Source organism: Rattus rattus, chromosome X (genome assembly GCF_011064425.1).
Source record: "Rattus rattus isolate New Zealand chromosome X, Rrattus_CSIRO_v1, whole genome shotgun sequence".
Lineage (NCBI taxonomy): Eukaryota > Metazoa > Chordata > Mammalia > Rodentia > Muridae > Rattus > Rattus rattus.
This window is the reverse complement of record NC_046172.1, coordinates 110,505,031-110,522,199: the sequence shown is the minus strand read 5'-3', so window position 1 is coordinate 110,522,199 and position 17,169 is coordinate 110,505,031. Positions and strand designations below refer to the sequence as shown.

The 17,169-nt window shown below is 41.8% G+C and overlaps 1 protein-coding gene across 2 annotated transcripts in view; it reads left to right on the top strand.

Moving 5' to 3' along the window:
- The first annotated feature begins 11,947 nt into the window (after positions 1-11,947).
- Positions 11,948-17,169, top strand: part of Ocrl (OCRL inositol polyphosphate-5-phosphatase) — a 68,651-nt gene continuing 63,429 nt past the window's right edge. For both annotated transcript variants that reach the window (XM_032890489.1, XM_032890488.1), the window contains exons 1-3: positions 11,948-12,070; positions 12,304-12,383; positions 15,745-15,824. In XM_032890489.1, coding sequence (XP_032746380.1) covers positions 12,032-12,070; positions 12,304-12,383; positions 15,745-15,824 — 199 coding nt within the window. In that variant the 5' untranslated portion in view covers positions 11,948-12,031. The remainder of the gene's footprint in view (positions 12,071-12,303; positions 12,384-15,744; positions 15,825-17,169) is intronic.

Sequence of the window (17,169 nt, the reverse complement as noted above, 5' to 3'; positions counted from 1 at the left end):
AAGGAAGGGGGAAAAGCAGACACACCATATGAAATATAAACAGATTTTTATAAACATTTATTTTTTTAAAAAGGTGACTATAAAGTACTGAGAAAATAGTGGGAGAGTAGAGATAAGAATGAGCAGAGGCCATCATGTGCCCCTTTGTTCTGCTACAATATGATACAAGACAGACCTTGAAGAGTTCCAAGAAGTTCTCGGAAAGGTACAAAGAGGCATTGATGCACAGAAACCGGAGCATTCCTTTCCGGCCGAGCAGTAATGAGAGAAGAGCTTCAAAGCAAACGGCCCTATTAAGGTGAGTTCTGAAGAACTGAAGGTTCCATCAGGCAAAAAAAAATAGAGGAGATGGGAGATAGATACAATTAAATTAATACTGACACTGAAGTAAAGAGGATATGTTCAAGAAATGAGACTGCATTTCTAGATTGGTTCTGCTCTTTAACACCTTTCAGAAAATTCTAGGCCTTTCAATCTTTTTCTGTAAGGAATGTTTAGCAGATCCCTATGGAAATGTTACTGTGTATGGTACTTAGTGTTGAGTATACTTCCATAAGCAATAGAGACTAAATTCTAGACTTTACACAGCCTTCATATGGATATTATTTCTTTCCAGAGAACAGTGATGGGGTTCGTCACAGAAGATTCAGTCAATTCATTATGGGGAATTCTTTCAGTCACTTCCTGCTTAGATTCAATGAAACTTGGGATCTATCTCCTCCCTCCTTCAGGATTGCCATATTGATTTTGGACTCCAGTTTAAAAAGAAAAAAGGACTGAAATATCAGTTGAAGGGGAGGGGACAAGCCCATTCCTTGACTTCTGGCTGTAGTTTTCATAGGCCTTGCTTATCCACACATACTGCCATCCGATAAGGGAGTCATCTGTCTATCACACCTCCAAGGCCCAGGCCCCTACTTCCCCCCTACACAGTTTCATCTCATCCTCCCATGAGGTATCAACCTCTAATTTTTCTTCTCTTCCTACTTGTGTTCTTATTGTTTCTTTGGCTTTTATTTGTTGAAGCTAGAGAGCTATAATTTAGGGATGTAACATGTATCAACAGAAACTCTTACCAAATATGTTTCTTATACTCTGCACTAAGACTTCAAATGAAAACCAAGACTAGGTTCTTCTCTTCCTCTATGACACCTGCATCAGAGGTAACATCAGTCTAGGGCCACACTGTCATCATCAATAAGTGTCACAAGGTAGGCACACTCAGGCAATCTTCATAGGTCATCTTACTGTATCTATAGCAGGCTTGACTAAATATTACTTGACCGTGCAGCATTCACAGGCAGAAGCTGTTTTCAAAGTCTGATGTTTTGTAATAACAAAACCGAAGGGAGGAGTAACCTGGGAAAGGAAGAGAATTAGCGAGTGAGGACCCAAGAAAGGGTGGTGAGAGAGGAGAATAAATGAGAACAAATATAATATTGACACATATGTATGAAAATACTACATTATTTTGTATGCTAATTTTAAAAACTAATAATAAAAGTCCTGATGTTTATAACTCATAACTAACGCCCCTAGTGGTGACCTCAGTATTGCAAGTACATACCCAGTCAGTGGGTTAAATTGCTAAAGGATAAAAATTATAATAAGGATAATAAAAGTCTGTCTTCTCCTCTCGAATTTTATGGTTGGAAAAATATTGTCTTGCTCACTTTAATAATTTTTATTTTGTTTAGACATGAAATTAGAGATCTTTACTTAATTTTGCAAACATGGCTGATTTTATTCCCAATAAATGTCACCGATTTGAAATGGAGGCATAATTCTGTTCTTTTTCTTAGGCTTTCTAAAGTTCCAATTCAAGAAAATTTTATATTAAATCTCAGATTATTGATCAGCTTAGGGGTTTGATGAGTATCATCTTGACAATTTGTAGACGTTTCTATCAATTTTATGCTCTGTATTTCAACATCCCCATCTCTCTGATTCTTTGGAAAGATATTGAATATTTTATGAGCTTTTTTGTAATTTTACATACTATAAGGGTCAAAATCAAGATGGTAAGCTAGCAGTAGTCACGTGGATAAAACCGATCTTGTTGCCTCTAACTACTGCACATGTTCAATTCCAAAGACATGATGGCTAAATTGAGTTGAATTCAAGTCTGCAAAGAATGGTCTGAAAAGACATATTCAAGGACTTGTAGATGAAGCTCAGTGGTAGAGGCTAAGAAAAGTGCATTCAAAACCAGATGTGGTGATTCACATCTGTAATCCCAGCAGGTGTTGTTGTGAGATTGAGGCAGGAGGATTGTTGTGATTTTTGAGAGTTGCCTGCTCTATCTAAACAGTTCCAAGACAGGCTGAGCTGTAGAATGAGAGATCCTGTCTCAAAAATAGAACAGAACAAAAGTCAGAGCTGATGAGATGGCTCAGAGTGTAGAGGCATCTGCTGTCAGACTTGACAGCCTAAATTCAGTCCCTGGGACACACATGCTGGAAGGAAATAACTGACTCCAGCAAATTGTCATTTGTGCATCACATATCACACACACACACACACACACACACACACACACACACACTCGTAATTTAAAATTAAAAGAAAATATTCAACCAACCAACAAACAAAAATGCAACAAAGACAGATCCTTGGATCTGAGCAAGACAGGTAGATTGTTTCAGTTGGATCTCTTTAACTTCTGAGATGTGAAGGCAAGTAGGTCTGGGTGCTGCCTGGCTGTGGGATTCAATGTGTGGAAAGACAAGCCAAAGACGTGGTCCAAAGAGAAGAATGGTGTATGTAGGAAATGAAAAGAAAACTTAGCCAGGAAAAGGGGGAAATACCCTAAGGTGAGGCTTAGGGGAACAGGAGGGTCGGAGGGCGTCATATGCCAAAGGAGGCTAGCCGTTTCTGCTTGCTGGACTTCTCGCCATTTCTCTAGGGTATACACGACCCTCAGTAATCAACCTTTCTTAGTGCTCATTCTACACAGGAGGAAAATATATGTAAACAAAACAGAAATGCCTAGCTAGAAATACATCACAGAAATGTAAAAAAGAAATCTGTAAATAAGAATGAGCTTTTCATGCAGCTCTGTATGGAAAGCAATTCCAATAGTTGGATCTCTGTGTGGGAAAAGCGAGGCTTTTTAACTAGCGGTAATTTAAAAATCAATGAATCATTTATGTCTCGTTCTGCCTGCCTTCCAGCCTCTGGCTGCTGATTCACCTCCATGTAGTCTTCCCTCCTGGCTTCATCTGTGCCGGGCAGGCCTGTGTTTTGCCTTCACAGACCCTAAGCACTATCACTTGTGGAAGCTCCAGCCAGCAACAAATTAAACATATTAAAATGCATCCCTTCCTGCATTAAACATTTATATTTTGCTATAAATTTTTGAAAGGGCTTTTGTAATTTTGCTTTTGAAATTGCCTTGCATAACTAATTCAATTTATGACAGCTGTGATTTCTCCCATAATAATTATGCAGACTCGGGAAGTCGGGAGATCCGACCTCAAAACAATTTTCAGATATCATGGGCTTTAGGGCTAGGAGGATACTGAGCACGGTTGAACACTCTGTAGTAGAGCATTAAACTAGCATGAGCAAGCCAAAATCACTGCAAAAGCAAAATAGAATTGGTTTTTGGATAAAATTAACAATTGATGTCTTGATAAAACATACTATTTTGTAGCTACTTGATCATAAATTACTTTATTTTTGTTTACTGTTTTTCTCTATCCAACAAAGAGTTACCACAAAAACCACTATGTGTTAGACACTATTTTTAAGGTACAGAAGGTACTATGAACTGGGAGGAAAGAGAATCCTGTCTGTTCTCCAAAGTCGATTCCGCTATGGCCAGCTTGGACCGTTGTCCTTCTCAATCACTGAGGGAATTTGTTTGGGATCTTGCAGCCTATTTAATCTAACTTGTGCTGGCTCCGTTCCCTTTGCTTTAAAATGCCTTTGGGGTCTGTCAAAATCTGGTTTTACACTTCTAGCTAAGTTAATTACTTTTCTCATTTTTCTTTTCAGAGCTCATCAATATTGCGGTCTCTTGTCTCCACTTTTTTAGGACAGAGCTGCCTCCTTGCACGCTCTATATTCTTGTTTCTATCCACACCTCTAATTGAAACCACACATTTAGTGTTTGCTAGTGGACGCCTTGCAACAGCCAAAGAAACTCTCTTGGCTTTCATTTTCCTTGGCCTAATTTTGGCATCTGACATTGCTTACCCTCTCCTAGAGTGTTCCCTTTATATTTTCATTGATTGAAAATGATTGCTAGTGCAGGGAAACGTGTGATCAACAGAACAAGTATACATACCCATCACCCAGTTCTTGTTAAGCTTACAACAACTTTCATTTTGTGTCCTAAGAACTAAATATTACAGGGACACACTGTGAGAACACAGCCCACAAAATCAACTGACTGGAACTCATGGGAATTCACAGAGATCAGGGAGCCTGTAGGGGACTTGCCTGGTCACTCTGAACGTATGTAACAGTTGTGTAGCTTGGCCTTCTTGTGAGACTCCTAACATTGGGAACAGGGGCTGTCTGATTCTTGTGCCTGCCTTTGGAACCCTTTTCCTCCTACTGAATTGCTATAGGAGGGTTTGTGCCTGGTCTTACTGTACTTTCTTCTGCTGTGTTTGGTTGATGTCCCTGAGAGGCCTACTCTTTTCTGAGGGGAGGAGGTGGATCTAGGAGAAAGGGGAGAAAGGGGAGGAAGGAGAGAGAAACTGGGGGAGGAGGGGGAGAGGAAATTGTGGCCAAGATATAAAAGAATGTAATTTTTTAAAAAATGAAAAATAAAAAAAAATATTAAAAAAACAGGTATGGGATAATACACCTGTGACTCTAGTACTTGAGTGGATACAGCAAGAAGATCTTCACAAGTTCAAGAACAGCCTGGTTTACATAGTCTTTTCTGAACCAGGCAGCAGAGCCACAGAGATACCGTCTTGGCAGGGGGTGGGGGGAGAAAGAAAAACAGAAAAGATAATATGTCTGACAGCTGCTTTATGTCAGTCCTCAGTCCTCTTCCTCCCTTATAATTTTGTGAGCATGCCCTTTGTGACTTACATATTAAACTTTTGCTGTATATGGCATCTATATACTCACAAGCAACAATTTTCAGACTACATAAATATATGATAGATGTTTTGCAATTTGACTTTTTCAAAATTCCATAGTTCTGACATTTAATTCTGCTACTAATTAAAACTCAAAATCATTCATTTTGATTTCAAGAAGTCACAATTTAACCATTTACCGTCCAACAGGCATTTGATTTGCTTCCATGTGCTGCAAAGAATGCAGAAAATTTAGTTTTGTCAGGATCTCTACCTAGAAATGAATTTCTGGCTTTGAGGGTGTGGTCTTATCTTCATTAAACACTGTCAATTGCACTTTACCAACTTAGAATTGTAGTACAAACTCTAACAAAGCTGTCTGTGTTCTATGTCCTCATCAAAGCCGTGCTGTATATGAGAGGGATGCAGGAAAGAAACTGCCAATATGGCAGCTGTGCTGGGGGGAAAGGTTTCATTGTGCATGTCTTAGTCAGGGTTTCTATTTCTGCACAAACATCGTGACCAAGAAGCAAGTTGGGTAGGAAAGGGTTTATTCAGCTTACACTTCCACATTGTTGTTCATCACCAAGGAAAGTCAGGACTGGAACTCAAGCAGGTCAGGAAGCTGATGCAGAGGCCATGGAGGGATGTTATGTACTGGCTTGCTCAGCTTGCTCTTGTAGAACCCAAGACTACCAGCCCAGGGACAGCACCATCCACAATGGGCTGGGTCCTCCCCCCTCGGTCACTAATTGAGAAAATGCCTTACAGCTGGGTCTCATGAAGGCATTTCCACAACTGAGGCTCCTTTTCCTGTGATATCTCCAGGTTGTGTCAAGTTGACACACAAAACTAGCCAGTACAATTGACCCCTTGTCAACTTGACACACAAGCACATCACTATTAAGCCTCAACCCTCACTTTCTTATTCATCCCCAAGATCTAAATAACTTTGAGAGTTCTGCAGTCTTTGCATATTAAAAGTTCAATCCCTTTAAAATCTCCATTATCTTTTAAAATTCAAAGTCTTTTTAAAATTCAAAGTTTCTTAACTGTGGGCTCTACTAACATACTTTCTTACTTTAAGAGGGAAAAGTATCAGGGTACAGTCACAATCAAAAGCGAAGTCAAACTCTAACAATCCAGTGTCTGGGATCCACTCACGATCTTCTGCGCTCCTCTAAGGGCTTGGGTCACTTCTCCAACTCTGCCCTTTGTAGCATACACTTTGTCTTCTAGGCTCCAGTTGCCTGTACCACACTGTTCTTGGTGGTCATCTCATGGTACTGGCATCTCCAAAACACTGCTGTCTTCCACTGCAACCAGGCTTCACCAATAGCCTCTCACAGGCTCTCTTCATGGTGCCAAGCCTCAACTCCTTTGCATGACCCCTTCAGTCCTGGGACATCAATTGCAACCGAGGCTACACCTTCACCAATGGTCTTCCACATCCTCTCACAGTGCCCAGCATCAGCTGCTCTTCATGACCCTTCATGCCTTCAAAACCAGAACCACCTGGGTGATTCTTACACATGACCAACTCCAGCCACAGCATGAGGTACAACCTTGGCTATCTCTGGAACACAGCCTCTTTGTACTCTCAGAAAACATTTCCAGAAGATTTCACATCAATGATGCTGGTCTTGTCTTAATCATGACTAATTTCTTAGCTCCAGATGACTAGCATCAATAGCCCCAGTAGTGCAAAGGTTCACTTTAGCAGTCCTGGTATCTTGTTAATCACAGCTGATTCTTCAGCCCCAGCTAATCAAAACCACAGGATCGTCACAATCAAAATAGCAGCAGCCATGACAAGAGTCTATAATCTTCCTCTTGAAATTTCACAAGCCAGGCCTCCATCTTCTAAACTGTTCTCAACATTATCTTCCAAGCTCCTACAGAACATTCCACAAAGCTCTTAACACCCCTATGGCTCTTCTAGCTGAAAGTTCCAAAGGCCTTCCACAGTCTTCCCCAAAACATGGTCAGGCTATCACAGGAATACCTCACTTCTGGTACCAATTTGTCTTAGTCAGGGTTTCTATTCCTGCCCAAACATCATGACCAAGAAGCAAGTTGGGAAGGAAAGGATTTATTCAGCTTACACTTCCACATTGCTGATCATCACCAAAGGGAGTCAGGACTGGAATTCAAGCAGGTCAGGAAGCAGGGGCTGATACAGAGGCCATGGAGGGATGTTACTTACTGGCTTGCTTCCCCTGGCTTGCTCAGCTTGCTGTTCTATAGAACCCAGGACTACCAGACCAGGAATGGCACCACCCACAATGGGCTGGGTCCTCCCCCCTTAATCACTAATTGAGAAAATGACTTATAGTTGGGTCTCATAAAGGCATTTCCACAACTGACGTTACTTTTTCTTTGATAACTCCAGCTTGTGTCAAGTTGACACACAAAACTAGCCAGTAGAGTGGATAAGAGAGAGAAAGTATCCAGAGGCAAGTAAAAGAGTCCAGAGCAGAGAGAAAAGAGACTGGTGGAGAGAGCATAGCAGGGGATAGAGCACAGTGTGAGTAAGAGAAAACAGAAACTAAGGTATGAAGGAGAACATTGGGTGGACAAATGCAAAGATTATAGGGACAAATAGTTGGAAGAGGATTCAATTTGGGGTGGGAAACTTGTTTTTCCTAAGCTCCTGAGGAATTTGCTGACTTTTATTTAACCACTGGAGGTTCTTTTATAGTCCATCTTGAGTTCATTTCTAGATATATGGAGGGCCTGAAACCTAACAGATGATACCCAACTTTTCAAATTTTTTTGCCAAACAAATGATTGTGAAAAAGTACTTCATGGATTTTTTTGTTTGTTTGTTTCCCTGAATAGAAAGAAAGTTAGGCATCCTTTTAGATTTTATCAGTCACTGAAGTTTAATAGACAATTATTTATTCATATATTTTGTCAGGAATTTTGTAGATGGTTGTATATGTGTGTTGTGTGTTGCTAGTTATTAAACCCAGAGCCTGGACATGGTAGACAAGCACATTAAGATGAGTCCCATCTCCTTGCTTCCTATGAAATAAACTCATTATAGAAATCCAACTGGTCTTGCACTTTCTGTGTCTACCTAGGCTACCCTCAAACTCACAATTCATCTACTTCCGTCACTGGGTACTGAATTTAAGGCATGTGTCAGCACGCCTCACTATATTGTCTTAAGGTCTATACATTGTGAAAATGGTGTAACTAAAGTTATTCTCATTCTTTTAAGATAATTTCATTGCTAGGGGTTGCAGTGACTGTGCATGCTAAACGTATGTGCTATCACTGACCCGTATAGCCTCCCACTCCTATTTAACCATTTTCTTCTGAAAGCTGCAACATTTTGCTTTTCACCGTCTCATTTTTCATCTACCTTTCCTAGTTTATTTTCTGCTGCTGTGATAAGACACTGACCAAAACCAACTTGGAGAGGGAAAGGGCCTATTTATCTTACAGGTTAGAATATCAGCTGCAGAAGTCAGGGCAGGAACTGAATCAGGAATCATAGAGGAATACTGCCTACTGGGCCACTGTCCTTGACTTGCTTAGCCATCTTTCAACATAGGCCTACTTGCTCAGTGGGCTGGGCTCTGCCACCATCAATCAGTAGTCAGAAATGATCCCACAGAGCATAGAACCAGAAAGCAGTTACAGTCAGGTCAAGGCAAAACAAAAAATTCAGCAGTATAAAAAGCTTAATGTCAGATATCTGGGACTCATTTGTGATCTTCTGGGCTCTAAAGTGCTTGGCTAACCTTACGTCTCCATAACACACACAGCTTGTCTGGTAGGCTCAGGCTCTCTACTAACTATAGGATATCCTGAAATTAAGATCTCTTTTCATGGTGTGAGATGAGAATCAAATTTTATAATTTTACATGTGGAAAATTCAATATCCCCAGTGTTATTTAGTGAAGAATAGATTCTTCCCTTACTGATAAGAAATGGCATATATACTGAGTATTAGTCTTCTGTAAGCCTATTGGGTATATTGGGGGCCTGTATTTTTGGTTCTACTGGTCTGTGTTCACACAGAACTGAAATGGTAGTACTTTTGATGGCTATCAACAGAGTAGTAAAGTGAAAGGAGAGGTGCAACGCAACTCACAGGATTTCTTTGGAGGGAAATTCAGTAACCCAGATCAGATATCACAAAGCTTATAGTAGAGTGATGGCTGGGGGGAAAAGGAGAGAAAACAAGGAATTGAAAACATCATTCCAAAGAAAATATAAACAAGGTTTGTTTGGATTAAAACAAATTAAAGGAGAGGAAGAAAGCTTATAGCTTTGGATTTCGGGGCTGGTGGCTGAATGAAATGGTGAGCTAGTTTTGTCAATGAGTAGCATTTTCACAGTGGGCTATATTAAACAAGAGGCCTAGACTAGCCCTGTGTGCTTGAAATTTGTATGCTTGTAAGTCACCTGGGGAGAATGAAAAATGGGGGACAAAAGGACAGAAGGCTGAGGTATGAGTAATTTTCCAATTTAGGGGACAGAAGAAAGAAATGGGAAGAGAAAACACCGTAAAAATGGCCAATGGCCAGGATAGGCTAAAACTATCCTCAACAATAAAAAGGACTTCCGGAATCACTATCCCTGAACTCAAGTAATATTACAGAGCAATAGTGATTAAAAACTGCATGGTATTGGTACAGAGACAGACAGATAGACCAATGGAACAGAATTGAAGACCCAGAAATGAACCCACACTCCTATGGTCACTTGATTTTTGACAAAGGAGCCAAATCCATCCAATGGAAAAAAGATAGCATTTTCAGCACATGGTGCTGGTTAGAGGTCAAAATGTAGAAGAATGCAGATCGATCCATTCTTATCACCCTGTACAAAGCTAAGTCCAAGTGGATCAAAGACCTCCACATCAAACCAGATACACTCAAACTAATAGAACACATGGGCACCGGAGAAAATTTCCTGAACAAAACACCAATGGCCTATGCTCTAAGATAAAGAATCGACACATTTGACCTCATAAAACTGCAAAACTTCTATAAGTCAAAGGACACTGTCATTAGGAAAAAATGGCAACCAACAGATTGGGAAAAGATCTTTTTACCAATCCTACAACAGATAGGGCCTTATGTCCAAAATATACAAAGAACTCAAAAAGTTAGACCGCAGGGAGACAAATAACCCTATTAAAAATGGGGTTCAGAGCTAAACAAAGAATTCACAGCTGAGGAATGCCAAATGGCTGAGAAACACCCTAAAATGTTAACATCTTTAGTCATAAAGGGAAATACAAATCAAAAAAACCCTGAAATTCCACCTCCCAACCAGTCAGAATAGCTAAGATCAAAAACTCAGGTGACAGCAAATGCTGGCGAGGATGTGGAGAAGAGAACACTCCTCCATTGTTGGTGGGATTGCAGACTGGTACAACCATTCTGGAAATCAGTCTGGAAGTTCCTCAGAAAATTGGATATTGAACTACCTGAGGACCCAGCTATACCTCTCTTGGGCATATACCCAAAAGATGCCCCAACATATAACAAAGACACATGCTCCACTAAGCTCATAGCAGCCTTATTTATAATAGCCAGAAGCTGGAAAGAACCCAGATGCCCTTCAACAGAGAATGGATACAGAAAATGTGGTACATCTACACAATGGAATACTACTCAGCTATCAAAAAACAATGACTTTATGAAATTCATAGGCAAATGGATGGAACTGGAAAATATCATCCTGAGTGAGGTAACCCAATCACAGAAAAACTCACATGGTATGCACTCATTGATAAGTGGATATTAGCCCAAATGCTCGAATTACCTAGATGCACAGAACATATGAGACTCAAGAAGGATGACCAAAATGCGAATGCTTCACTCCTTCTTTAAAAGGGGAACAAGAATACCCTTGGGAGGGAATAGGGAGGCAAAGTTTAGAACAGAGGCAGAAGTAACACCCATTCAGAGCCTGCCCCACATGTGGCCCATACATATACAGCCACCAAACTAAATAAGATGGATGAAGCAAAGAAGTGCAGGCTGACAGGAACCAAATGTAGATCTCTCCTGAGAGACACAGCCAGAATACGGCAAATACATAGGCGAATGCCAGCAGCAAACCACTGAACTGAGAACGGGGCCCCCCGTTGAAGGAATCAGAGAAAGGACTGGAAGAGCTTGAAGGGACTTGAGACCCGATATGAACAACAATGCCAACCAATCAGAGCTTCCAGGGACTAAGCCACTACCCAAATATACATGGACTGATCCTGGGCTCCAACCTCATAGGTAGCAATGAATAGCCTAGTAAAACACCAGTGGAAGGAGGCCCTTGGTCCTGCAAAGGCTGACTCCCCAGTGAACAGGACTGTTGGGGGAGGCGGCAATGGGGAGGATGGGAGGAACACCATATATAGAAAAAGGGAGGGAGGGGCTAGGGGATGTTGGCCCCAGAAACTGGGAAAGGAATAACAATTGAAATGTAAATAAGAAATACCCAAGTTAATAAAGATGGAGGGAAAACAAAAGAGTAAAAACAAATGGCCAATGGAGGCTTCCTTGCCTTCAAAAATAGGGCTTCAGTATGCTGTGGGCCCTATCGGTCCAATTCAACTGCTGTGTCCATTTCTTTCTCTGAAGCATCTTCAAAGTCCTCAGATCCTTTTTGGGTCTTGGAGATAACAATTTGAAGCCAGATTGCTCCATGTGGGACCAAGCTATAGGTCCCCAAGTCCTTCAGGTGTTTAGTTTGCAGTTCCCTAGGTTGGCCAGGGCGAAATCTGCAGCAGCCTGGCAGGCAGGCAGGGGCAGGGCGCCGCTCTCTCTCAGGTCAGACTCTCCCTCCCGGCTCCCAGCTCCCCAGCTGGCTCCCCAGGCTCCCAGGCTCCCAGGCTCCCAGGCTCCCGCCCAGCAGCGCCGGCTTCCTCTCCACCTAGGCAGGCGGGCGGGCAGCAGGCCGCAGGAGGCCGGTGTCGTGGAATCCGCTGGCAGTCCGCAGTCCCGCAGAGCCTGGAGGCCGCCCTGATGGAGCCGCGGCTCCCGATCGGAGCTCAGCCCCTGGCAGTATCCGTCTGAGAGAAGGGGGGAAGGGGAAGGGAGGCCATACAGGCGTGGGGCGCGGGTTGGGGTGCAGCATGTCCTGGGGCGAGCGGAGTAGGGAAAGGGGACCAGGTCGGGAGGGGAAGCTAGGGGAGCTAAGGAGGGCAGACGGTGTGAGCCTGTCCCCGCGTCACCCCTCTTTAGCTGCGTTTGCAAAAAAAAAAAAAAAAACAGAGACCCTTGACCAGTGCCTGCATATGGTGGCAGGTTTGGAGATGAAGGGTCCTCTCCGGGAGCCCTGCGTCCTGACCCTAGCCCGGAGGAACGGGCAATATGAGTAAGTAACCTCCTGACTACCACGGAGGAGAGAGCCTTCTTCTATAAACCTCCTTGAGCCTGAAACCGCAGGGAGCCACCCACCTTGGCCAAGCGGGCAACAGGTTCACAGCTAGGTATGGAGAGTGAGCGAGCACTGCCTGAGCTGGGGCCTCCCACCCCCAACTTCGAAGCTGCTAGGTAACTCCAGGCCCTGAGGCTCAGTGGATGGACTCAATGGACAGGGAAGCAGGAAGCCTGGGTTCTTAGTTCCTTCACCCTGTAACTGACATGTGTTGTGTAACCAAGTTAATCAGGCTTTTCTGAGCCTTGGTTTCTTCTTGAGTTGAATAAAACCAAAAACTGTCTTATGGCTTTTGGAGATAAAACTGGGGGACTACACAGGCCAAAGTGGCTTACAAGTAAGAGTGCAATGGAAATGCTATATTGCTAATGTCCCAGACTTGGCCTTTTCCCATTTGACTGGCTCTTCCAGTCCCCAGATCCTCTTTTTCCATTTGCTTGAAGGTATATGCATTAATTCACTAATGTGTTGGCGCAGGGCAGTCACTGTCGCACTGGACCGGACTGTTGGAAAGCAAAGTTAATGAAATGTGGAGAAACAAAATGGCATTTGACATTTTATCAGTGCATGTCACCTCCAACTCTCCCTTGGATGATGGCAGCTCAGTAAATACTGTTGACTGAGCAGAAGATTTTTTTTTTGATAAGCTATCGCCACAGCTGCTAGCCTTGTCCCCTTGCCATTAATGCTTCATCTTAAAAGTTTCCATGGTGACCATTTCATATCACAGTGCTCTATCGCTGTATCTGTACAAGCTCCTTCCCTTGGTTCACTGGTGTCTGGGAGTAGATTTTCCCCCCAGTTTAGCAGTTATTGATCACTTAAATCCTACCGTCTATTAGCATTAGGTTCTGCATGAAAAACTGTTTGTCTCAGGGTCTACTTTTAAAACCTCTGTCTAAAGCTGTGTGATTCTCAAAGAAGAAAAGGCCCACTAGCCTGGCCTGATCTTAGCTGAAGCTTTGGGTGCTATGATAACTGATTGTCACCTAGTTCCATGAAGTGGCTCTTTCCTAGATCCTGCTTGGTCAGTCATGTTGATGTAAGAAATTCATGGTATTTTCCCTAGACATTGTAAAATCTGGGAAGACTAGTTTACTAACAGTACATTTAATAAAATAGTGAATTGAAAAGTGCAATTCCACTACCATGTGGGAAAGGTAGAAATGTGTAGAAGTGTAACCTGCACAAACCAGTGAATTCTGTGTATCTTGGTTTCTTCTTGTATTAAAAACCCAAAGTTTTAATAATTGAACAGCATAGCTACACTGTTGAAATAACCACCACAGAGGAATTTGTTCCCCTGGTTGAGTGGGTTTAGAACTCTAGTAAGAGAGCCAACAGCTAGTCTTGGGAAAAGTAACTTGTTCTGTCTAAGCTCTTATACTAGAACTTATAAACTTGGCAAGAGGAGGGCTCTTGCCTATTTCCCCACAGAGGAATTAAATCCCTGTGTTTTGAGTCCATGTTACTAATAAGGGTATAGTAACAAGTAACTCAGTGGCTTGATGACTGTCCCAAGCATGTGCCATGCCCCTTTACAGGTATAGACATTGAAGTTAAGTCACTTACTCAGAGTTACACAGCGGCGTGGCTGAGATCCAAACCCAGGCGACATACTTAAGAATTCCACAGAGAAAATGTCTACTTTTGTTTTCGAAACAATGTTTCTCTGTGTAGCCATAGATATCCTGGAACTGACATTGTAACCAGGCTGGTCTCAGATTTAGAGATCCGCCTGCCTCTGCCTCCAGAGCACTGAGATTAAAGGCGTGCACTACCATGCCCAGAGGAGAACTTCCTTTTGAGCATTCACTGGAGACCCCTAATATATAATACCACTTAAAAGCCCCACAGGGTATTTTTTTCTCTTAATGTCATCTCTGACCTAGAGTTCCAGAACTTTTTAAATTTGGACTTTTGTCTTAGAAGTTGAAGCCTATCACCATGTTTAGCTCTGTGGTTCTGAATATAGAGACCAAAATGAAAAGGGGGGGGTTGTTTTTGGAAACAATGAAATGTTAAAAGAGTATTTATTTCTCCAAGGAGTTTCATTGAAAAATTCACCTCTGTTTATGGTGTGATTAAAGTTGTTCACTTATTCAACCAGTTATCATTGAGTATCTGTTAAACTGTAGACAAAACTGAATAGGGTCTTCACTCTCAAGGAGTTCCAATATAATAAATATAAGTGCTGTTTCCATGTTCTATTGGAGGGCCAGGCTAAGGGGATAAGACTGCTGCTTCTTCTTGGGAATATTTGGAGAAAGCTTCACTGAGGAGGTGGGTGTAGGGAAGAAAAGATGTATTATTGATTTAAAAAAAACTCACTTGAATAGTGCTTGAAGTGGAGAAGCCAGTTAATGTTTAGAATGTCTGTTTACCAATTAGGATATACCTTGATTCTGTCCCGCTAGAAAGTAAAAAACAATTAATTCCCAACATGATAGTGTGCATCTGTAATCCATGCAATTTGGAGTCTGGGCAGGAAGATCATATATTTGAGATCAGCCTAAGCTATATAGTGAGTTATAGGCCAGCCTGAACTACAATACTGGAAACCTATCTCAAACATTAATGTTTGAGGAGTGAGTAGAAGTGAATTTTGGAGTCTTGCATTTCATACTTGGGAGCCAAATTCATTTGTATTTACGTAAAAATACCAGCTTAAAGTTAGACACCAGAGGACATGCACAAAGGGTGTCAAGGCAACCCATTCAGGAATTTTGCTACATCCTCAGCTGCTAGTGTTCTTTTGGCTGGCCCAGGAGTGACTCTTCTTGTTCCTTAGTAACTTACATGTGTGTGTGAAAGTGGCAGCACCCATCTTTGGTCAAAGACATGCAACTGAACCTGAAAAGCTAATGAATGAGTTGTCTGATTCATTGATTCATTGCACACCAGTGTCTTAGATATGCCAGGCTCTACACTAAGCATTAGAATTACTATGACAGAAAGATAGCCACAGTCCCTGCCGTCAACAAGTTCACTTAAGCTGTAGGTTCTTCAGTCTAATGGTCATACAGTGAAGGTATGTAAGTGCATGCTCTTAAGCCTGTGCTTAGGACATAGACTATTATACACTCTTTATGCATGTAAGGCAGTTTGGATGTTCAGGTATTGATCACCTTTTAGCCCTTGAGCAACGTCTAGTAATCATGATGCTTAGATCAGGTGGACTCACTGCTGCTCATTTAATAAACACAGATTATATTTGTGTAGCAAGACAGCAGTGCTTTGTTGCTAAAGATTAGGCATTTTCGGCAGCCATTTGTTGATATATTCTTCTGTGTTCTAGGTTAATAATCCAGTTGCATGGGAAGGAACAGCATGTTCAAGATATCATTCCTATAAATAGCCACTTCAGATGTGTTCAAGGTACTTGCTTTAATGACTTAGCTAGTTTTATAAGGCTTCTCCTTGGCCATTAATGCAGAGTATAATGTCATACATATTCAAATTTGTCACTGCATGTAAAGTGAAATATATTACGCTTCACAGAAAAGTTAGCACTTCTAACTTACCATTGAAAAGCGTTGTGTTTAAAAATGTCGAAGAATTATATTTTAAAATACAAATGTATTTATCACCTGTTTCCCTGAGGAGAGCTGGAGATTTCTGTAAGTAATCTTTGATGCTGATTGACATATATGTGGATTTAAAGTACTATCTTGGGCTTAACCAACATTCTATCTGTTATAAAGGATTTACACACATTCAGCACATTGTTTCCAAAGTACTGGATTTAAGACACCTTGGCAACATGAAGTATCAGATTGTGCTGGCGCACGGTCAGTTATATTGGTTCTTAGGCCTTGACATTTGTGAATCATCGCTCTGGGAAAGAAGTACTTGACTTTCTGTCCTTACATTTGAGGACTGAACATAGAAAAATCATGTTTCATTTGCTACATTGAAATAAAAAAACTGGGAGAGCTATGTGGGAGGTACTGCTTCTGCGACCTCACTTTGTTCTAGAAAGGAAGCTGATTACTAGAGGAAAAAATGTGTTATGTCTCCCAGAGGTCCAGGACTTCTATCAGGCAGAAGCGTTCCTCAACCAGTGGAGAATATTGAGAACTTGAGGCTCAACTTGCCCAAGTGCTTTCAACTTTGAACTTTATTTTTTCACAAGAGTAACATGCATGCTGTAAAAGGGTTGGAAAGACTAGCAGTGCACAAAGCAAACAAGTCACCTCCATTCTCATGCTTAAGAGGCACCCGGGGTTGGGGATTTAGCTCAGTGGTAGAGCGCTTGCCTAGCAAGCAGAAGGCCCTGGGTTCGGTCCCCAGCTCCGGAAAAAAAAAAAAAGAGGCACCCACCGTCTTTTTTTCCTCTGTGCACGTAATACATCATTTCAGCAGGACTCATCCTATATAACATTTTTTTCTCGCCCACTTGCTACTGTGTTATGAGTGTTTGCTGTGCTGCCAGTGGCTGTACGCCCTTCCATTTTATGAATGGCTCATAATCTAATTATTCCCTCTGGTTGACATTTGGATTACTGTTCAGTGGTATAAATAGTAATGGGATGAACATCTCTGTACATAAATCTTCCCACATATCTGTTATTTGCTCAGGATTTAGCCCTCTGAGTGAATAGAGTGCATGAGTTTTAAGACAGCATGCTGAAAAGAAAACACCGTATGTATTAAGAACTAAAACTACTGAGCTGGCCAGAGCGGCTCACACCTATTATCCCAGAAAGCCGAAGCAGAGAAA